Source organism: Haemorhous mexicanus, chromosome Z, assembly GCF_027477595.1.
Source record: "Haemorhous mexicanus isolate bHaeMex1 chromosome Z, bHaeMex1.pri, whole genome shotgun sequence".
In the NCBI taxonomy this organism is placed as follows: domain Eukaryota; kingdom Metazoa; phylum Chordata; class Aves; order Passeriformes; family Fringillidae; genus Haemorhous; species Haemorhous mexicanus.
In genome coordinates this window covers 36,974,322-36,998,192 of record NC_082381.1, presented here as the reverse complement: position 1 = coordinate 36,998,192, position 23,871 = coordinate 36,974,322, and the positions used below count along the sequence as shown (strand labels likewise).

The 23,871-nt window shown below is 38.2% G+C and overlaps 1 protein-coding gene across 2 annotated transcripts in view; it reads right to left on the bottom strand.

The window, feature by feature from the left end:
• The window catches only part of SUSD1 (sushi domain containing 1), a 42,277-nt gene that overhangs the window by 13,024 nt on the left and 5,382 nt on the right, over positions 1–23,871 (bottom strand). For both annotated transcript variants that reach the window (XM_059874131.1, XM_059874132.1), the window contains exons 5-11: positions 23,106–23,282; positions 20,999–21,178; positions 18,835–19,014; positions 13,329–13,423; positions 11,500–11,689; positions 10,404–10,498; positions 9,145–9,331 (exon numbers count right to left, since the gene is read on the bottom strand). In XM_059874131.1, coding sequence (XP_059730114.1) covers positions 9,145–9,331; positions 10,404–10,498; positions 11,500–11,689; positions 13,329–13,423; positions 18,835–19,014; positions 20,999–21,178; positions 23,106–23,282 — 1,104 coding nt within the window. The remainder of the gene's footprint in view (positions 1–9,144; positions 9,332–10,403; positions 10,499–11,499; positions 11,690–13,328; positions 13,424–18,834; positions 19,015–20,998; positions 21,179–23,105; positions 23,283–23,871) is intronic.

Here is a 23,871-nt window from a genome sequence, read left to right as displayed (position 1 = left end):
ACCCCTTGACAAAAATCATCCTCAGAAGAACCTCCTGAAAGCTTACCTATCAAATAAATTGCTTTGGTAGTTCACTTTACTAGGTTATCTTCAAAACCAGGCTGTGGGTGAACTACCAGTAAGGAAACCAGCTATGAATATTTAGGATTGAATTGAGAGTAAGATTTATATAGTGGTCTAAAGCTTCCTCACCAGGGAAAGCAGAGGGGCAGGTACTGATCTCTCCTCTCTGATAACAATGACAGGACCTGAGGGAATGGTCTGGATTTGTGTCAGGGAAGGTTTAGTTTGACTATCAGAAGGTTCTTCTCTCAGAGGGTGGTTGGGCACTGTAACAGGCTTTCCCAGGGAAGTGGTCACAGCACCAGCCTGACGCAGCTCAAGAAGCATTTGGACAATACTCTCAGAAAGATTTCGACAATACTCTCAGGCACGTGGTGTCACTCTTGGGGTGTCCTGTGCAGGGCCAGGAGTTGGACTTGCACGATCCACGTCGGTCTTTTCCCAGCATCTTCTATAATTCTCTGCAAGCAACTGCTTTACAATGACTTGCTTCCCTCTAGTAGAGTGAGGGCAAAAAACCCTTTCTGAGAGTTTTCCAAGTTAATAAAATGTCCTGCATGGCTGCCTGCAAGAACATCAAACAGTCTTTGCTCCTGCTCTTTTCAATACATCTGCAGCTGCAGATACTGTAAAAGGTACAGGCAGAATTTCTATCTGAACAAAATAAATGAACAACTAATATTTGAAAGCCAACCTTTAGGCCCTTTGCACTTTGCAAGCTTAAGCAAACATTAATTAAGAGACAGAAATTATCTCTTAATTTCATTGGTTCCTTAGCACAGGCACTGTCAACAGACAGTGTCAGGAAAATATATCTCTCAGAGTGGTTTTATCTGGTATACTCCTTCTATCTTCCTTTCCTTTGACATTTAGTATCATCACAAGACACTATTATTAATTTCTCTAAAGAATTTTTCAATTTCTAAGAAAAACTTGGGAATTCCTTCTCCAATGCCAGCCAGAATGTGCATTGCATGCAATGGTTTTGCATTGTTTTTATAGATAAACAGCACAAGAGGAAAGAGATGTGGACTCAGATGACAAGAAGATGCTGACTAATGTCATAACAATTGATTTTTCTATTTTCTATAATTTGACAGGAAAATACAAATAATGAAAATAAGCACCCATCCAGAACTGACAGCTCTAGAAAGTGAGTAAAAGAAAGAAGAATCTGAAGAAACACATAGTGCTGTTAAAGGAAACTAAGCATTGCTATGTTTAGTTTCTGGTAAAAAATGCTAGTTATTAGAAACATCAAGCACACAAAGACAATCTACCTGTTTTAATAAAAAGAGCGAACGGTTTGTAGCAATGTGAAGGAGTAATAATAATACTAATAATAATATAATTGAAAGGAGTAGTTTTATTTTTGCTTCGGTGATCAGAAAATAAACTCTGAAGGAGTTGTTCCATATGCAGTATTTGCCCACTCTGATTTTTTAAATAAAATAAAAACTTTGCCAGAAAAAAAAGTCTGCTGGGAGGTCAACATTATTACTAGATTTAAAAATTCACATGTTAAAAACAATGATTTAACACCACAGAGAACAGCTGTAGGGAAAAGGGGAATACTACAGAGAAGTAAGGACTTGCACTAGGTGAAGAAATCAAGAACCTCCAGTCTGTTCAGGCTCTGTTAGCACCTTGCCGTTCTAAAAGAATTAATTTTTTTAAGTCTCCATGAGCAGAACAGCCTAATGTATCTGTAGCATCACCAGGAAAACAGAGAAGAGCATAGCAAGAAATCAAAGTATATGCATAGATTTATGCATACATTGTCCCACTCTAAGCACTTCCTTGTCATAGCAGTCTTATGGTTAGTAACACTTGAACATTTAATATAAAGGCTAGTTTTCTACAATAAGAATCCATCTCCTGATTTTCTCTGAACCTGAAGGCAAGCTACAGAGAAGAAAGTACATGCCAGGAAGTGCTTCCTGCTGCAGCAACACTGAGAATCATCCCAGGCCTCAATGCTGGAGCCAAAGCCTGCTTGGTGTTGCACTGTAAGGGCAATAACAAAGCTTTAAAAATAATAATGGAATTGAACAACAAAGTTCAAAATCACATGTCAACTCTCCACCAAACTTAACATTGCAAAGAATCCAAATCAAAGACTATTCTTAAGGCTGGGTTTTAAATAAAACATCCCATTAGTGAAACAAGACCATTTGCATGACCTTAATTCCCTGCACACAAGGGATTTCTTTCATGTGATGACTATACAACTTAGGTCAAAGTTACAAGGTGCTTCTGTACCTTGAGTTATAAGACATCAATATAACCTGATATATCTACATAACCTGATACCAGTATAACCTGAATCATCACTTTCTATATGTAAGTAACCTGAATCATAGCATTTTATACCTATATAACCTGAATCCTAACTTTTTATACCTATATAACCTGATAAAAAGTAACTTTCTATACAATGTAATGGCTAGTATGTGGTTAACTAGCTGCTTAATGCTGAATAGACAAAAAAGAAAAAACACACCAGGTGGATAGCTTCAGAGACAGATAATTATAGCACTATGAGAAATTTGTGATGCAAATGTGATGCCAATTAGCCATAAAACAAAGAATTTAGGCTGGCTGGGACCAGACAGACCAAGGAGCACCATAACTGTGCATACTCTGAAGACAAAGCTGAGAAGTTCAGACGTGAAGAAGACCTTGGAAGCCTTCATCAAAGACCCCTGACGACCCCCAAACTGGGGAGGGACAAGCACAGTGCAGAAGAGCTTTTTATAACCATGAGATCATACCATGTAAATTAGTTCTGGCACGGATGTGATGATGTTGTAGTGACATAGTGACACGAAGCAATGCTTACGGTGTAAATATACCACAGCACTTGACAAGGGTGGGTGAGTTAGGTGGAGATCTCTCCTCACCACCAGGGCTGCAATAAACAAATACCTGCTCTACAGACACAGGTCTGTAGGGATTTATTTCCAGCCTTTTTTGGGCATCACATGGTTATTTGAGGGCTTTATGTCCAAAAGGTTTTTGCTGAATTTTAAAACAAGGAAGTAAAAAATACTGCTGTAAAAGTAAAAGTAAAACTAAAATAAGGTAGAGATATTAATACAATAGAAAACTTTGTTTACTTCTTGTATTACTGTTTGAAGAGTAATTAACTTTACTGTACATATTTAAATATAATTGTTCTAGTACAGAGTGAGAAGAGATTTTTCACATTGAGAGGAACATTATGTAAAAAGAAGGAAGGAGGGAGAATAAATAAATCAAGACCACATCTACAGAAAAAATCATTTAGATCTTCTTTAAAGACTGGTCATTTCTGGAAATGGCACTCATGTGATTGCCTTTGCTGACTGTGGCTTTGTTCCCCTGCTCTGGGGCAGAATGTCACAGCAGGCTGTTGATGATGAGGAAGGTGTGAGCGCAGCGAGGCAGCCGTGCAGACGGAGCCGGAGCGCTGCCCGGCCGGGCCCAGCCCTGCTGCAGCCGAGCGCCGCGGGCCCGGCCCCGCGCCGGGGCCTGAGCTCGCCTGCACAAAGGGGCCTTTCTCTCCCTCAGGGACGGCGGCGCCCAGGGCCAGCGCATCCTCAAAGTAACACGGTCCTGGGCAGGGAAAGAAGGGGGAAAGCAGGGAGACGTGCTCCAGGGGACCTCGGCCGGCACCTCTCAGTGTCCTCGGTGGCAGCAAGTGACCTGCCAGCTGCCCTCACCTGAGTGAGAACTCAGGCACACAACAGCGGGCAGCCAGCCGGTGCCCCATCGGGTGTTTTGTGTGTCGGAGCAGGGACTGAAGGGGCCCCGACTGCAGCTGCAGAGCACCTCTGGGCCCAGGACTCCACCTGTGAAACTAAATCCGCCCACATCTCGCTGCATCTTGTATGGACAGTGTGTAGGGTGCCTTACGGTCGCTGACTCTGCTGCCATCAGGCTGATCCCCATCTCCTGGCTCATCCCTGTCTGGACATTTCTATGGTTTGTCTTCTGCTCCAGTTCTTCCTGTGGCACCTTTCCCTTGTGATCTCCAGGAACAAAATGAGGCGTGTTGAGAGCTCACATCTGCTGTTCTGCAGATGCAGGGGGAGGTGTTCAGGGTCTGGCAGCAGAATGGGAGCTCGGTGCTGTTGGCCCAGGGTGTTTGGTTTAGGGGCCTGCCTGGTCCTTCCACAAGAGGGGACCTGGTATGACAGCCTCCTAACCCCAGGGAAAGAGGTCTGGTCTGGGACTCTGCAAACTGCCATCACTGCTCTCACCCACTACCTAAGCTGATGACAGGACCTTGCCTGGGTAAGCAGAGGGGTCCAGCAGCACTGTGCTGGAATCTCAGTGTGAGCACAAAGGCTTACAGTGCCAGCCATTTCCTATATCCCCTGCCTTTGCTCAGCACTCTGTAGCTCTCCCTCCCTCCTGGACCTTGGCCAAGTGTTGTGGTCCTGTGCATGACTTGGAACTGCTTTAATGGCATGTGAGGCACAGAAGACTGGCCAATATGCATAGGTTCATATGCACCAAGATGAAGGCACTTTTACAGTACCTGGCCATGGGAGAGGAGGAAAATTTGGTCAGGGAAAGCAAGGTGCTTTTGGTGCATTCAACTAGAAAGCCTGACAGAAGATGCCATGTTTACTTTTCATTGTTTCCCTTCTGTGAGCAACCCACCCAAAGCAAACACAATGCAAATCAGAGTTCTATTCCTCTTGGAAAGTACTGGCTATAAAGCAGAGACTGTGTCTCTGATAGCAATGGCTTTGTAAACAGAAAAAGAGAAATTATCTGAATGTTCATGATTTCACAGAGACTCATGAAAAATTCTTCCTATGGAGGAGTTTGGAAAAATGATAGCAAAGTGATGTTCATATGAACTTAATTATCATGCATTTAAATAATCTCTGCACAAAAATACAAAGTGTATGCATATGTATGAAATTATTTACATGGCTGGCAGCTAATTTCCCCCCTACATTAAAAAAAAAAGTAACCATGCTCATGTTTTCATCACTTCTCTTCCCTCATTACATAAATCAGAAACTTCCTTCTTGGCAATTCTTGTGCTCCAATGCTGCACACTTTACTGGATAGTTTCTCTGGAGGTACCTGATGCTGGTGCTCTTGTGCTCTCAGAATATGAGCTGTGAGATCACCACACCTCTAACTTCCAGTCTTTCACTTCCTCACTGGAAAATAGATTTTGGGTTTTCCTTTCTTTTCCAGACCTTAAAGAACTCCCTTTATGAAAGAACGAGTATAGAAGTTTTCCATCCTACATCAAATCAGAACAACAGTCTATCTTTTATGTGCAGGTGTACATCCATAGGCATATGAACAAATGAGACATCACAATCTGATCTGTAATGTCAAACATTTTCCACATGCCAAGACAAGAGGCTCTAGAAGATTATACTTAATACATGATGGAATAAATTCCCCTTTCAAGTAACTTTCTAGACTCTTTGCTTGTGAGTCTTCTTTCTCCCTCATGTGATCATATGAAGACAGAGATGAGACACACACAAGTACATGGCCTGCTGGCAAATCTTGGGCTGAACCAAAAAGAATAGCAGCTGAGAAATACAGGAAATACTACAATTATCTGAGGTACAAAGACTCAAGGACAAGCCTACTCAACCCCCCTGGAAAGTACATGTACAAATATGTAAGGAACTGCAGCATGTGAATAGTATGCCTTGAGCAAACTCAAAATACAGCTTGATTCTAAGCAGAAAATCAAGATGAGGAAAAGCAATGAGAAATCATAATTTAACCTAATAAGAATTATTTTACAAGAAGGAAATGTAATCAATTACTCAGGCACAAAAGATCTATTTCTAGTGTCCAGAAACACTTTTGGTGTTACTATGTCTTAAGTAATAGTGGTCTGTTCTAAAACAAAAGAAACCTAACCAGACTCTGTAAATATATAGGCATTCACAAACCACCAAAACACCAGAGTTTTCATAAAGAATCTACCCAAAGCAAAGCTCAAAACCAGATTCAAATATCAATAGAATTTTGATGTGGCTGAACTGAATAAATTACTCTAATTCAGAACATTAGCAATGAAAGTAAAAGAGACCTAGCTCCTTATTTCAAGCACTTGAAAAAATGGTTACAAAATGGTTCAATCATCTTCATTTCATATGTAAAAACAGGTAGTGAAATTAAGAACAATGCCTCCCCGGAGCCTACTTTAATAAAGGATATTCCAAAAGAAAATGAACAGAGCCATGTGTAAGCAGTATAATCACAAGTGTGCCCACAAGACACTCCTTTCCTTCTCTGGAAAGGGACACGAGATTCCTTGTTTAAAAGACAATCTTGCTACCATCCTTTTATAGCTACAATATAATCACTGCCTAATAATTTTTGATAATCAAGTCAATTTCCAATTTCCAGTCGACAAGTGGTGAGAGTTTCTTTAAAATAAGTTAAGACAACATAAAAGACTGTGCAAGATGCCTGTTACAATGTTCCATGAAGCATTTGCTAGACTGTATTTACTAACCACAAGCCGAAAGGCAAAACTAACTTTGTGCTCAGCACCGAACTATTTTTTTAGAGGATTCTACTTGTCAGGGAGAAAAACAAGCTTTTAGGTCCAAGTTCTTGGCTTTTTTTTCTTTTAGAAATAATTTAGGATATAATGTATCCTCATTCAGGGTGAGTATGGACATAGATATAGATATTCAGGATACAGAAGTAACTTTCATTACAGGCATTCACATATCTTGGTTTTTTGAAAAAATACCCAAACTTATTGCTAGCATTTACATACTTATTGTATTCTGAAATAGTCTAAAAATTACACAATCACTATCCTTGTCAGGAAATCAGGTCTGTAAAGCAGTGATCCTCCAATTGTCTGGGACATGTCTCTTCACATTATTCAAAACTCCATAGTTAAGATTTTCCAAACTCTCAAAATGTAGAAGGTTTGTAAAAGTCAAGGAGACACAACATCTGGATTTGTTCTCAGCTGTGGCTACAGACCAAGTGTCATGTACCTCTTCAAGGACAGCATATGAAACCTCAAACAACCCGTGAGAACATAATCAGTAAAACACTTTTTTAAGTCTCGGTTTCCCTAGAGCTTCTGTGCTTAAGGCATATCTTGCCTTTTTACAATACCATTTAGCTGGAAAAGCACCAGAGCTAAAAAAGTCAATTTTCAGAATTAATTTGGCAGATAAATTGAGATCATTCCATCCACCATGGAAAATGCATATATGATTACAAAATAACTGAACAAATTAAGATGAAAATAATAGTATAAATAGTTTAAATTATAGTTTTTATATAAATTAAGCTGCTTGTACAGGTAATACAATTCAAAGACATAAGACACTGAAGTCAGAGCAGCACTGCCAGAGGAATTATTTCAGCTGGATCCTTTTAATCTTAGATGAGATAACAACACAACTAATCTTATTTAAATTCCATTATTTGGCAAGTTTTGCCACAAGATCATTATTGGCTTTTTAATTTTCTGCAATTTCTACAAAAACTATTAAAAAATACATACTTTTATGTTTTTTCAGTAGAAGTCAGAAAATAAGAAATGTTTTCACACCAAGTTTTTGATAAAGACTCCTAATATGGCAGAGCAACACCCATCTTTTATTGCTTATTGAGTAAGATAACTACCAAGTATAAACAGGCTTGTGTAGTAAAATCTCCTTTCAAAATGGAAATAACCAAATGTTTACACAAAGACCTTTCCAGGGGCTATGCATATGTATTTGTTAAGCACTAACTCAGCAGAGAGGAAAATACGCCAGCTAAATATGCCAGCTGCCAAGACACAAATACCATTTCACACAGCACCTGCTGCAAAGTGTTCTCTAGAGCTCTGCTGAGTAAGTGACCTGATGCAATCCTGCAGAATTGAGGAAATACCACAGGATGACAGAGTAAACTGAGTATGTACTCAGTTTACTTACTTTTCTCTGAGTATGTATTCAAAAATTATCACTATCAACAAAATTCTGAGAATATCTTACTAGCTTTTTAAAAAAAGACACGTACTCATGAAACTTATGGGTACTACTATTGAGTGACAATTAGGAAACTAGTGAAAAGGAATTACCAAATCATTTCTGTAATTTCATTTAAAAAAAAAGAAACAGGTCATTGTATATCTTAAACAGCAGCCTTAAGAAACAAGAGATGTTTTACCTTTCATGAAGCTTTAAACCATCAGATTTACTATTGAAAAACCAGCAAAACTATCAATTTCAAAACATAAATCTCCAGCGCTTCCTAAGCACTCAGAAGAGAATTGATTCCATCTAGTGGTTGAACAGAGTTACAGATACTCAGAGAGCTTTCATGTTCCTTACCTATTATAATTTGTATCCCTGACAGGAAGAGATGTACCATCATCAAACACTGCACTGTACTTCACCTAATACAGAGATTCTGACAGTACAGAGATGGTGAAAACTGTGCTAAATAAATCAAGACCCATAAGGTGATTCTCATCGAGGCATTTTAGTGAGATACATCTTGCTAAATTGTAAACCCGAGGCTCTTCCTTCAGAAGCTAATTTGCTCAAAGGTCTTTTATGTTTTGTACTCTGCCAATCAGAGGCAAAAGTATCTGTATGAGGTACTTGCAGATTCCTGTACTCTACTTTGGATTCTTGCAGACTTTATTGGTAGCTGTTTCTGTTGCCACAAATACCAATATAAAGTGCAGTTGAGCTATTAACTCCACTGTGGGGAGAAGTTTTTCTTTAAAAAAAGCCTTAGCCTTTTTTTTTCTTTAAAAAAGCCAACCCTTAGGTGGGTTGGACACAAGACTAGTATCTAGGACTCAGCTGTCCTAGATACTAGTCTTGTGCCCAACCCACCAAACTATCTTTTCCCTGACGTCCTAAAATGACACATTAACACTCTGTGCCTCAATTTTTTCCCCCCTTCTGGCTCTGAATTCTACAAAACCCATAAAAAAAACAATGGACAGTTTTGAGCATGGAAAGAATACTTTGGCAACCCACCACACAAGACTGAGATCAACAATGCAGATTCACTTGAGTCTCTTACACCCACTAGGTGCTTTTGTAAATATATAAAATAAATGGCATGACCCACCTGTAATTTGTGTTGTCATAGAAACAAGCAGTGAAAAATTCATAGCTACCATGGAAATATTAATAGAGTAATTGGTGCCGGGTTGCAAATCTAAACAAACTTCAGGAGCTTGCTTGTGTGTGGAAAGTTCGAAGGTCACTTCATGAAAGAAGTTCTTCTGATACCAACGCTGGCCTTGCACATGAAACTGTAACCAAAAAATCACAGCATGAAAATTGAAATGTTAAAATACAATACTTGCATTCAGCCATGTCATGCTCCATTAGAAGAAACAGCAGAGGAGAGCACTGCTTATGATGTGTCAAAACTGTAGGCATTGACAGTTACTCAAATTCTAATCCTTCCAAAAGTTGGTTCGTCTTGATCAGATCTGGTATTTTCCTGTTTTTTTCACTTCCCCCCCTAGCCTATCTTCTTTTGTATTAATTTCCCCTAGACCATATTTCCTGCTAACATACAGGCTTCCAGTAACAGTTCACTTTTATTGAAGTATATCCTCCTGGTGAACTACAAAAGTAAGCTCACATGAACACCTCTTCAGTTTCACCCTGAGGATCAAGGCAAAATCAAGTTATTTTGACCCATATCAAAATGCCTACTACACTCTGGGATCTGTCTACAGACACCTATATTCTCAGGGAAATTTACAGACTCATAGGCTCTTTTTTTTTTTTTTGGGTAGGATTTCCTCTTTTATTGTTGATGACGGAAATGATCATGAAGTCAGTAACTTAAGGCCTCTCCTCATCAAATGATTTCTCTGTAATGAAAACAAAAATGCTTGCTGGATATGAATTGTGTGTTGATTTCCCTTTAAATAGATCCTATGCCTTCAGATAATCTCTTACTGTCTCCTGGCACAGAGAAACTTGAGACAACAGCAGGTGGTCAAGAGTCACGGCAGAAGTAGTGCATGTACAAATTCCCCACTGGAATAAGGGCAGACTGAAGGCATACCACAAGGCAAAGAGAACTGACTCAGAGGAACTGGAATAGAGTTGTGTGAGTTGTTTGCCTGAACAAACAACTCACAAACTTGAAAGGAGATCAAATTAGGAGTTAAGTATGGGAAAAATAAGCAAGAAACAGTAGACTGCAAGAGAGTGTGGTCTCTCTCTGGCTGCTATACAAGATTATTCTTCGGGGTTTTATGAGACATTATTATAATAAGGAACACTGATAGCAGTGAGTGTTTGAAAAACTAGGTTTTTGATTGATAAAAATTTCTTTCTAGATTCAAAGTACAGATTGTCACTTACTGAGTATTTGTCTTCCACATCAGTTCCCCTGACATTTCTCCTCCATTTCAAGCAGGTATCATTAAAAATTAATACATTATTGAAAGCTTCCTTAACTGCAGAGACAATTAAAAAAGAGATCAACTTACTTTAAAAACTCTACCTCCTTCAACTTAATTGAATATGAGTAGCTGAGAATAAAATTTTTTAAAAAGTTTTAAACTTCATTCTCTTCTGAGACAGAGAGGTAGGCTATCATTTCTTTTTGAATGAACAAATAGGATAAGTAAAGCATGATCATTTTCCAAAGAAACTGGCTTTTGGAAAAACCCAAGCATGCTATTCAGGAATTCTAACATATAATTTACTTGTCCAGGCCTAGAATGTTATAATGACAGAAAGATCAAGTGTTCAGGCCTCCTGATTTAAATAAAATTATCATAACAATTTGTCATAGTTGATACCCTTCAGGAAAGAACATGTGAGCAAAAGCATTTTAGTGGATTCCAAAAGCAATTATTTCTCAAGGTCTGTCTCAGACCTTGAGAATTAGTAGTCAGAAGACAAGCCTAAAGTCTCTTTAGTATTTTATGACTAAAATACTACAGAAATCCACTGTTAGAAGATTACTTCTGTACAGTTACTGATAACTGCCAGAACCCTGCTAATCACTGGTAGACACAGGAGCATTGTCTGTAATGCTCAAACCACTTAGATTAGTGTCACATAGCCAAGCAACAAGGAATTCTATAGGCAGAGAATCATACTTCAAGGGAAAAAACAGAAACCTGTAGGCACTGTACCATGGACCAAAATTCTGTACCAATCCTGCCTCAGCCAGAAGGCAAGTCCTGAAAGAGCAAATTTGCCAAATCTTTCTGAAGGACACTTTCTGCCCCTGCTCTCCTTGCTCATAAGAGTCAATGGCCAAGTTAGCAGAAAGAAAAACGTCTTTCAGAAAAAGAGGATGTTGACAGTGGCTACATGCGCATAGCCAGCTTAAAGAATTATGAAGTCTAGGAAACAGACCCTTTTCCTGTCTGTTAGACTCAAATCAGTGAACTCTGCAGCACAGTAAGTTCTTTTATAAGCACATAGAATACAAAACACAACCTACCTTTTGTCTGAATTGCTACTGTAACTGAGACAGTGATGTTTGTAGAAGAAATGGTAGTTACATTTACCACATAGTTACTTCCAGAGTCCAGGTCTAAACACACCTTTGGATTATCTTCACTTGTACTGATGTTAAATACCATATCTTCTGAGAATATCTTCTCATCCAATCTTTGGCCCAGTATATGAAACTATTGAAACAAAGACAACAGTGCAATTTGTTGTGGCTCTCCAAAATTCAGAACACTAGCTTATTTAATCCTATTGGTTCTTAAAGAGACCACAGGATTACATCTGGTTTAGAGTATCAGTTCAAGGAAAATATGTAAGTTTTTGACTGGCTATGGGATGTCTCAATAAATTGATCTTTAGTTCTTCTGGCTGTTAAAATTATTCATATTATTTCATATATTTCTACAACAGATAGAAGGAATCTATTATGGAATCTAATCCAATCTATCAGGAACCTAATCCACTGGATCCTACAAAGATACCCAACTCAAATAGTAAGGTGTCAGCAAATACTGTTTCTTGTTTATAGCACATAGATACAAAGTACATCTACTTGTTACTTTCTTTCACTTTTGCTAGATTTTCCCCCTTGCCCCACAGAAACAGCAGTAAAACAGAACGCCAAACAACAGTAAATGAGCTTGTCTAATATTGTCCCATTGTAGTGAAAAAGAAATCTGTTGCTTGTATGGCATGAAGGGACAGACAAAGCTCACCTTCTCTGGCCATTCTGAAGTGTCTTTCAGATGACAGAATTCAGGAAAAGCATGTGAAGAGAGCACATTATACCAGAGATCCACAGCTTGCCAGTTACCATTGGCTACATAAAAACCAGTTTTGGCCTGTTAAGGGAACTGGGAAGCTGTGTTTTCCATCTCAGGAGTGCTCAAAAAAAGTACACAAACTAAAAATACTCCCTTTACAACGAAAGAGGAGAAAGGAGGAGAAAGATTGGTTGTTTTCCTTATTACCCAGCCTTGAAATGCACTTACCCTGGACACCCTTAATATTCCCTTTTATTTTTTTCCTTACTTGTTCACATTAAAAAAAAGGAAAAAAACCAAAACCAAATAACTCACACACACAGAGAAAACCCCTTTCTTGGGATGTTATTGAGAAAACATGGAAATTCTTATCATGTTGTTTTGGCCTTCAAGAACACTGACCAAACTTTTGTTTCTGAGAATTTATGCCTTAAGTTTTATTCTTATGCTCATGTAAATTAAAAAATAAAATAAAATAAAATAAAATAAAATAAAATAAAATAAAATAAAATAAAATAAAATAAAGAGAAAAAAAGAAGAAGTCCTTACAAAGGTTGTTTTCAATTTCCAAGAAAAATGGTTCTAAAATGCCCAGATATACATTAGTTGAAACTTTTGAGCAAGGCACACTATTTCGATATACCTTGCATTTTTAAAACATGTTATATCCAGTATATGCAAGTGAGACACAGTTCAGTTGAGATGCTTGTCAAAGACAGGGACAGAACCCAAGTTCTGCAGTATTTTCTGTGGCAATGTGAGCTTGAGCTCTTCAATGGAACTTCACTAAAACCTAAACTTACGCTGTAACCTCCTACACATTCAAGCAGGCATTTAGGTGATTTACTGGAATGAGACCCTGAACCCTGAATTTTTTCACCTACCTTTAAGACAGGAATTTTCTTCTTTCCTACCACCTCCAGGTGTTCCACTGGGAAGATCAAGACAAACTGCCATACCAACAAAACCCACAATACAAATATCCACTGCTGAATCAGCAGATATAACCAGAACAAAATAACTCCCAATCTCAAGTATTTCCATTATTACTTACTGTGTATGTTTCCTGCACTCCCAGCCTTCCGCTTTTCCTTTGCCAGCTCACACAGGTTTCATTGAAAATGGATAAATTACTAAATAATTCCTCCTCTGTGACCAAAAGCATGAACACAGAAAGAAAGTAATTACTTCTCATGCATATCTTATGTTTGAAGCAAGTGCTTATTTCTTACTTTTTCTGTGGTTTGGTCTTTTCTTGCTTTACTTTTTTGTCCAAACAGGAAAAAACCAAAGAAGGTGAGCACATGTTAGGTAGAAGGCTTTCTCTTAACTGTGTTGGCTCCTAAACATAAAATAACAGGCTAACTGAAGAAGCATGTCCTGAGCTAAAGACTGTGAACTCTTTAAACATACAGCCAGCATTACATAAACTGATCCAAGGAACTTTTAAGAAAGCTTCTGTGTTAGACTGGAAGAGAGTTTATATGTAGCTGAATCAAAGTTTTGGTTCATTATTGAATCAAGTTGCTTTTTAAAATGTGTTGGCATTTTTTTCTTCTGGTAGAATAAATAAAATTAGGTAACACAGCAGAACACTTTTCAAAACAAACACTAGATTAAAACAACGGAGCCCACAGAACCAAGCATGTAGGAAGTACAGCTCTAGTTACCAGAGATACATCCCTCAACACACATCTGTTCATTTATACACTTAGAAGAGCAGGCTTTCTCAGAGACAAAGCACAGCTAGGAAGGTCAGCTCATCCACGCTTTTTTTCAGCAGCTCTCTCACTGCTGTCATTAGACAAAGTGCAGTTGCTCTCACATGATGAGATAACATTCTCACATAGCTAAGAACTAAGCTCCCTCTGGTCACAACTCAGATCGACAGCAAGCACACCTACTCCTTTCCTTCACCAGTCTTCAAATTGTCATTCCTTTGTCCTACTACCATATTTTCTTACGACATTCACTATATGACCAAGGTCATACAAACCCAACCTGATATAGAATCTAAGCTGAAAAACACTTACTAGCTGCTGAAAATTTGAAAGGTATTTATAGGACGGCACTGGTAGATACTTCAGGGAATATTCACAAAACAGTTAGTGTATTGTTCTGATGCTAAAGAAAGCACAGGTCAGGGCACTCTTCCCCTGTATATAAAAATCGTAACCATCTCACAGGAACCCTCTTGTAGCATGTGGGTATCAAGATGGCACTAAAATAAATCAGCACATTAAGAGTTTCTAGCATTTCATACTTAGGTAGCTATTTAGAACTACAATGTAACTGTTAATGTATTTTGCAGCCCCCCCCCCTTTTTTTTATATTATTATTAGAACTGCCATAAAACTGTTTTCTAACATTACCTCCCTTTCCATATATTCAACAAATACATGCCTCACTCACTAGACCAGTTCATCTCCCAACTAATTTTAACTCCCCCATTCCATATTCATTGTATATGGAAATGCTTTCATGTTTCCAGGACAGAAGAAAAAGATTAATCTGTGTGTCCTCTAAAACAAATTTCTTACAAATAGCTGTGTGATTAACTGTATTTACGGGCTGCTTATTGTTATTGTTATCTGCTTTGCAGTACTGTCCCAAACTCTGCAGTCTAAAGCTTCTGTAGCAAGACAAAGCAAAATATTATGTTCAGTTGTTGCAGTCTTTAAATCAGACACAGTTTTTTTAAAGAGTGGATAGCAAGAAGGACACACAGAGGGAAAATGTTTCCATATCCGTGAGATCTGAATTAAAATGCATAACAAGGAGGCGGGGGGGGGGGGGGGAGGGGGAACAAGAGAGGGAGTAATCTGCAAGACTTCTTAGCCAGAAAATCTGCAACTTGACTTAGGAGTTTATATAATACAGCTAAAAAAAAAAAAAAAAGGAAAACAAAGCAGCAAACAACAAAAGGGATTGCACTGGATATTTAGGCAAGGAAAGAAATCTTTACAGTGGCCTCCTTGGAAGGAAGAAGGCAGAACTAGTAGCATTTTTTTTCTGTAAATACATAAACTTTCGGTTATGCTTTCTGAACTTTGAGGACAAGGCCACTGGGCAATGACCATAAATTCACAGAATAGCTGTCAGATCTTTTCTCAAAAGTTTCCACTTTAAACGGATGTGAGTGAAAGAGCATGAAAACCTCTGCAGAGCAATTACCACAACAAAGTCTTCAGCCTTCTGAGGAGACTGATTTTTCTCCTTTACTCTTACTGATCACACAATCTTTGTTTGGACAACCAAATATACAGAAAGGGCTTGGTTTAACATTAATCCCAGTAGCATAAACACAGTATCTAATAGCAGCACAAAGATTTCTCTGAAAAACACATTCTGCAACTAGAGGGAGACAGGTTTCTTGAAACATTCATTCTACTGTTAAATCTAACAGTGCCAGTGCCTTACAGAGCTTGGGAACTCAGTTCGTGAAACACACAGTAGCATCTAGGTCTCAAATGTATCTGATTTTGATCAACATCTTATACTTAAACTCACAAATAAGACGGAGGAAGCAAAGACCCTGCATCTGCCTGTATCTCAGCACTATAAATTTTAACTTGTGATTAACCAAGGCAAGTGAAGTTCACTGCTACCCCACTGATCTTCAGGTTACCTTCACAATCTTTTTCCCATCCCAACAGAAAGTGTCCAAGGAACAACATGCAAATAAATATATGGAGAACCAGAGGTGAAAGGTAAAAAGAAATCCTGGAGGAATCAAAGAGAGAAAGGCAGATTTGGGAGAGGACAGAGAGATGCAAATAGCACCTGGCTGTTGGCAGCCAGGGAAAGAGAGGTGCTGGTAAACACAACACAAATGGTAGAATGCAAAAAAAAGCAAAGTGTTTCAACAGCACCAGTGAGTGTTGGAGGGGGAGAAATTATGTCAAGAAATTCAAAGATACCATTTTTTTTTACCAGAAAGCAGACAGAATAAGCTCCACTCTGACATTTATCTTCAGCAAGTAGCTAAAAGAGAATCTACACATGCCAGTTCATTTACAGAGCTCTTGCTACCTATCCCAATGCATACACGCAATTTAGTGGAAAGAAAAAATCCAGGTATTAGATTTCTTTGAATGTTTTTGCCTGCTGCATTCTGTAAGTGGTGAACAATGTTGCAAGTGCCATCTGCTACCAATCAAACCACATTTTTGCAATTAAATAAATAAAAATATCTCAAAGACAGGTGCCAAGATGATGGTGCCAGACTCTTTTCAGTGGTGCCCAGAGACAGAATGAGGAGCAATGGCATAAACTAAACCACAAGAAGTTCAACCTCAACATGAGGAAAACTTCTTTACACTGAGGGTGGCAGAGCACTGGAACAGGCTGCTCAGGGATGCATGAAGACATTCCAAACCCACCTGGACACATTCCTGTGTCACCTGCTCTAGGTGACCCTGCCTTGGCAAGGGGTTGGGACTGGATGGTATCCAGAGGTCCTTCCAACACTAACGGTTCTGAGATTCTGAGAAACCAAGAACTTCTATTCCACAGGAAAGAAGTTCTGTGAGGACCAGCTATACAAGATGTCCAGGCTCACACACTGAGCACACTAGACAACAGGTATTTTAATTGCTAGTCTGTTCTCTGCACTTCAATCATCTCATTTTATGTGTATAAACCAGAAGTTGGTAAAAACTGTAATCCAGCTTACTACTGCCTTCCCTTACTGATGACTTAATCCAATCGGCATCACAAGTAAAATTAACTTTGTAATTAAAAAGTTGAATTAACTAAATGTAAAATTAACATTTTTTGGTATTTAAACTAGCTACTTAGAAAAGTGCTTGTATAGACAAACACACATATATATTTACCACATATCAAAACTGACAATGCACCAAACAATGCAAATAAAAGTCATCCACAGCAATCACTTTTTAAGAAATGAAGAAATTAATTGTCAAAGAGAATTTCCTGCAGATGTTCTCTTAACTGCCTCATTTCTAATGGAATTTTTCAGGCAGGATAAAAAGACAATTGGTTTTCCAACACCTATCATGAATTAGTTTGGAATGGTACATAATTTTCTCTCATTTTAATGGGTGTTATTGTTACATGCTATTAAGAGCATGTAAATGTCAAAGGCATCCCTACACAAGCAGAAATTTAATTTAATTTTAAAGCAATTTGTTAACTCTAGTGAATATGAAAAATGTAGAAGTCAAGAAGATGCAAGATTTTCTAACAATTTCCTGTTGATGATTAATTTTTTTTAAAGAAGTCTGGACTAGTTAGTCTATTTTTGTAACTCTTCTTTACCGTTCTATTTGACAGCAACTGACTTTTTTGGCTCTCTGATCCAGCAGCAAGGACTGGAATCTGACAGTCTTGCTGAAATCCATGGTAATCCTGTTAGTGCAGTCTGCAGGTTCAAAACTGAACCTTGGCCCTTCAAAACTTCACAGCACTCAAGACAAGTCTTGGCATTTCAAAGACTGACAGACCTGACTAACTTAGTCACTTTACATAATGCTAGCTTCAAAATCAATTCACAAAATACAGTCACGTCAGTTTCCTGAATGAAATATGAATCACGACTTCTAACAACAGCAGTTCCATTTTCACTTGGAGACTTTAACAGCTGAGAGAACTGGTTTTCTGCATACTCATTTTACTTGAGGTCACATGTTTTACATTCACCACAGATGCTCAAGAGGTCAAGTGAGGGAAGAGAGGCCTCATGCAGTAACTCTGTATGAAGTTAAGTGGCAGCAGTCAAGGACATATTGCTAGCAATTTTGAAAACCATGAAGATGTTTCAAAGCTAAATGAACACTATCTTCTGCAAAAGACAGCACTGCTACTTAAGAACTAGAGATAGAAAGTGATAGACAACTCCTTTTTAGGACACAGGAGAACATTAATGAGCACAACAGTAATAGTCCAAAACATGCTTGTTGCTGCTGTTTATAAAATGTCAGTGCATCCTGTTTCCAAGCACACAGTATGACAACACTTTTATTACACATCTCCCTTGTCAGAACTCATTCTTTAATAAGAAAATAATCCTGGAATGAAATTCAGACAACTAGATGTAGGCTGGAAAGATGTAGGTAACCATGAACAAATTTTGCTTTGGTCATTATGAGAAAACAAAAAACAAATCAAACAACGAGAGAGAGAGAGATAAAGGGCTTCAAATTAAATTGCCACTATTTTCACTGGAGTGCACTTTACATATTAGAGTAAGAAGAAAATATTGTTAAATGCCTTCTGCCCCTCTGGTGACACTCCATGGGGTTCTAAAGCTGAAGGCCCTCAGTGAAGCAATAGAACTCCAGTAGCATTAGTCTCTTTGTGTTTGAGAAAAAAAGCAAGACAGCTATAGAAAGATCTGTGGCATCCAGTAGAAGCTGCTGTACTGTTAACACTTTCTTCTGCAATGTCTCCATTCAAAAGTACCACCACATTCCCTACATCATAAATTAGAAGGGGATTTCTTGCCCTTATTCTTCCTCCTGCTCCTAAATTTAGAACAGGAGTGACAAACTAATTAAATTGCAATTTAAATAGTGACTTTGTATGGTAATACTTACCTTTGCACACGTAGGTGATATTCTCCCAAGACTGATCTACTGTGCATTCTGAAAAATTCCTGTCTCCATTGAAGTAATATCCCTCTTTACAGTGGTAGTACACTCTGCTCCTCAGAGTGGTAGAGTTGTCCCAGGTCATTGTTGTGTGTGGAATCAGCAAAGGTTTGCCACAGTCTATTTCTAGAACAGAGAAAAACAGGAAAAGAAAACCTTGAAATGAAAATAGGCAAAACATATTGAAGTGCTAAAGATGGAGGGGATGAACTGTCCCAGCAATTTACACTTTGTTTTTTCCACTTCTTAGAGATTCCCAGAAGTCAGGGAGTTCATCAGATCCCAGAATTTTGTGCCTGGAGACCTACTAGCAGGGTGAGATATTTATCCTACAAGATGACCCATAAAATAAGTGTCCTCATTAAAAATGGACAGCAAGGATCTTTAAGCAAATTTTTGTGAATAAGTCTATCTTCCCACAACACTCTCTTATCCTCCACATGCTATTTATTCCTTTATTTTACCTACCCTTAGTAACAGTAGATATTAGAATAGACACATGGTCCAAGTAATGTCATGAAAGAACAGCATCAAGAAGGTTATGTTCCTTTATCAGTGGATTTAACTCAAGTTTTGAAAAAAGATGCTGCTACAGACAAGATGAATGAGTAATTCTGGGGGAAAATTTGATAGATTATGCAAACCATTTACAGATAATTGGAAAGCTGGGATAATGAACTAATAATTTAATTCATTTGCTCAGGTTTGGGGGTTGAATAATAAAAACAGGGAATAAAAGGAATAAAAAGTGAAGATCAAATACATGGAACAGTATTATTTACGGTAAAATCTGCTTTTCAATTCACAATGAACATTATACCTCAATAAAAGACTCTACACCACTTCAGTTATAAGAAGCAAATACTCTAAGAATTAAAATCTTACCCTCATTAAAGCTTATATGGAGCAAAAAAGTCCTTTTAAAACCATTCAATAATTTTAAGTGTTTCTGAAATTCAATTAAAAAAAAGGAAAGCAAAGAAGTAAAAACCAAAGCTTATAGAAACATGATCAGTACAACCTTTAAAGGAAAATTCAAACATATGTATTTCAATGGATAATACATCCATCATCATGACTATCTTCCTTTTCATACACCAATGAATATGAATGTATCTACAGTAAATGATGAGAACAGGCCTTGGATTAACTAATGCACATGGAAGCATGTGCTTAACTCATAGAAGGACAGTATGTGGCAGGACACAAAAATTCCTCCTGCTCCAGCTACCTGCCCAGGGCCATTCTGAAAGCAGACTGAAATGCAGAAGCACATTCTTGTGTAACATTGCAAAGATTCTACTTAGAGTCATGACACAGGATAAGAATATTAAAGGTCATTCTAATAGTGGAGAGTGGTTATAACATACACATGGAGCATTCAAAAAAATTACTATATTTGATTGCAATAAACTTGCAAAGCTTGATCCTGGATAAGCTGAAAAGATATTGCTTACCCAACAAGTGGATAATTGAAGCTGTGAAAACTGACAAAAGAATGTATTTATTCTAAGGTCTCCTAAGTAAGAATATAAACCCAGATTAAAAAAAAAAAACAAACAACAAAAATCAACAGAAGAGGTTTTTTAAATGTATTGCTGTGTTCCATCTTATTGAGGAACTCTTAAGGCTACATTCCTCCAAATCAAGTAAGAGACTTGACTCATCTCAAATAGCAACAGCATGTATGAGCAATCATAATTTGCAACTGGAAACTGTCCAAAAACAGGAATTTTGAAGGTATGTTAATACCTAATAGGAGTTTGATTTCTGATAGTGGCTTCAACTGCTATCAGAAAAGTAGAGTGGATATTCAACTGGAAAAATCATCAGCAATTTAGGCTGTGTTTTCATCTCTTGGTAATTCCAATGCCTGACACGCATTGGGATTATGTTCTTGGAATGTTAACTTTTAACAATTTATTGTAACTTCATAAGCAACACAGATTAAAAAAAAAATCACCCTGTTCAATATATGGCTTTTGTTTTGTGACAGCTTTCTCTGCCAGAAGACTGTATAAACTGAATGCCCAAAGAGGATGACTGATATTTATTACAGTGACTTAAACAGTATCTATGCTAAACAAATCAGAAGCCAGGCTTTATTTACCTTTGCACACCAAATCAGGGCCATCCCACTGTCCTTTGGCATTGCAGACTGCAATGCCACTGCCACCTGCCATCAGGTACCCATGAACACAGTCGTAAGTAACTTCACTTCTGTACGTGGTCCTGCTCACAGATGTTGGACGTGCATTCAAAACAAAAGGTGGGGCCCCACAGTCCACACCTGAGGAGATGAAGGAAGAGGAAGACAGACCTACTAGTCAACGAGCAGGAGCAATGACAGCTGCACTCACATAATTATTTCTTCATCTTTACCAGCTAACCCTCTTCTCCTGCAGTAATGCAGCATTTCCTCAGGTCCTGTGCAATATTCCCACTATGACTGACAGTGCTGTAGCTACTCCAAACATCTACTTCCAAACAAAAGGACACTTTTCTGTCTTTCTCTCAGAATAGTTAGAGCATGCTAAATCTGTTACTCCCTCCTCAGTCAAGCCGATAGTATAGAGAAAAGTCCTGGATTTCTTCTGAATCTTTCGACTCTCCTGCTTTTACAAACCTGATTACATTGGATAAGGTGGTTCTATACCATAAGCAACACTCAAAGGAAGGCTGATGAGCAGAAACTGCCTTTAGTTTTAAAAGTATACAATAACTATAAAAATGCAAAACCACAGAAAAGGTTACAACATACTACACAAAAGTTTCCTGTTAAGGAGAGAGTCTACATAATGCTTAAACAAAGAAGTCAAGTAGCACACACACACCCACACACACACCCACACCCACACCCACACCCACACACACACACACACACACATACACACACATACACACACACACACACAAAGAATTTGTTAAAGGTACATTTACTAGTATTAAAAAAAAAATCAAACTTGCTGATTTTAGAAAGAGAAGCCCTAATTGAAAAGGGCTTGCAACACAAGGAGGAAATAAGTTTGACATTTCAGACTTTTGACTGTTTCTTGGTGTATCATGCACATTATTTCAATCAGCCATAAGAGAGATGCTGAGAAAGTCTCACCTGACCTATTGTTTGATTGTAGAAATTTTAAAAAATCACATGAAAAACTTCTGAAAAATGTTACCAAAAAAAAAAAAAATCAACAAGTCATAAGAATTACATTCCACAATCTTTCTCAAGGGACCTCTTGAGACTCTGGGCACTCCCTTTTTGTTTTCAAATTCATTGTCCTTTATTTTTTTGGGGGGGAAAGTGTTACTTGCATTGTTTTAAAATAGTTTTATCTTTTCTTTCTTATGAATTTCTAGCGATAGTCAATATTTTGCTTTTCCCAGCCACGCTGTTTTAGCACCCTTATTTTAATTTATTCACTTTCCATAAATGTTACATTTGTATCCATTCTTGGAGGGGAAAAAAAAAAAAGAGAGAAAGGGAGAACTGTTTCAGAGAAAGAATGAACTCTCCTCACTAAGTGACAATTTCCAAGAAGACAGTTCTCCCCTACAGAATTGCTATATGCAGTGTGTCTTCTGTTAGCTAGCACTTCAAGTATCATGTAACTAATATCAGAGATTTTCTAACTCCTCATGGGAACACAAAAAGAATCCTGCACTCATCAGCAGTAATATTGCCAGAGAATGGATGATTAGAACACCAAAGAAAGTACATGTTTTAAAGACAGTCATAGGAAACTTAACTCTTCAGAGATGTGGAAGTGTCTGTTCATGCACAAAGGTTCTTAAAATTATGAAGACTACCCAGAGATGAGGAGTGCTATGATGCCCTCTTTTGCATCTACAGCAAACCTTCTGACAAAAGTTCACAAGGTGTCAGGAAAATTGATGTTTTTATGAGAGGTCAGTAATGCCTTTCCCATGAAATGCTAGAGAAATCTAGTTGTTTTCTAGGTCTCAGCTCACAGGCAGGAGGACACACTGCAGTGTCTGTAAAAATGCAGGGACCAGCATAAAAAATGTCACTACACTAAAGAAAAAGGTAAACAATAACATGTCCTTTAATTTTCTTCTTTTTCTGCAAATAACCAGATCTTGAAAAAACATTTGCTTCAGATTGTGGAAATAGTCTACTGTCTTCACAAACATGCTCCCCCCATACATGAGCCCCATTAATGTAGAATTTAAGAAAGATGTAAGACTCCTTTCACCTTTACAGCTTAAAGTGGCAGGTTCCCAAGTTTCATTTGCAGTGCAGTATGAGAACTTTCCTTCATTGCTGTAAAACCCTTCTTGACACTCATAATGAACTGCACTTCCTGGTAGCAGGCTGTAGTTCCCCACAATGTAGCCATGCTCCATTTCAGGAGGGGAACCACATCCGATTTCTGCAAAGAGACTGGGTTGAAAGATCTCACAGTACATAAATCACAACATTGACCGCTTTAAAATCAGCTAAACTAGATGGTCACACCCCAAAATACACCTGATCTGATGAATCTGAGGGCTTACCAAAGAGGCATAATAATAGATTTGAAGAACTGTCTTGGCCACAGTTGGAGGAACACAGGGAAGCAGTTACTGAGCTACACTTTTACAAACGTACAGCTGGAGCCACTCACAACACCAAAGATGAGACACTGCAATGTGATGGTGCTTTGCGTGGGCCAGTCTCATTACAGTCATGGCTGAATGATACTTCAACACCACAGGAAAAATTCAGGTCCCAACACACAGCTTTATTTCCCTGTGCATGGGAAAAGTGAAGCACTCTGCAGCAGATAAATTGAAATAAAATGTTCTGCCCCTCAAATCCTTCATCTCATTGAAACAGCCTGCATACAAAAGCTCCACTCCTCCAGCACATCTGCTTGGACAGGGCTCCCTTGTGCAAGAAACACAATCGGTACAGACACTCTACTTCACCACAGAATATGGAGAGGCCAGTTAGTGAGATAAGAAGCAGGGTTATCAGCA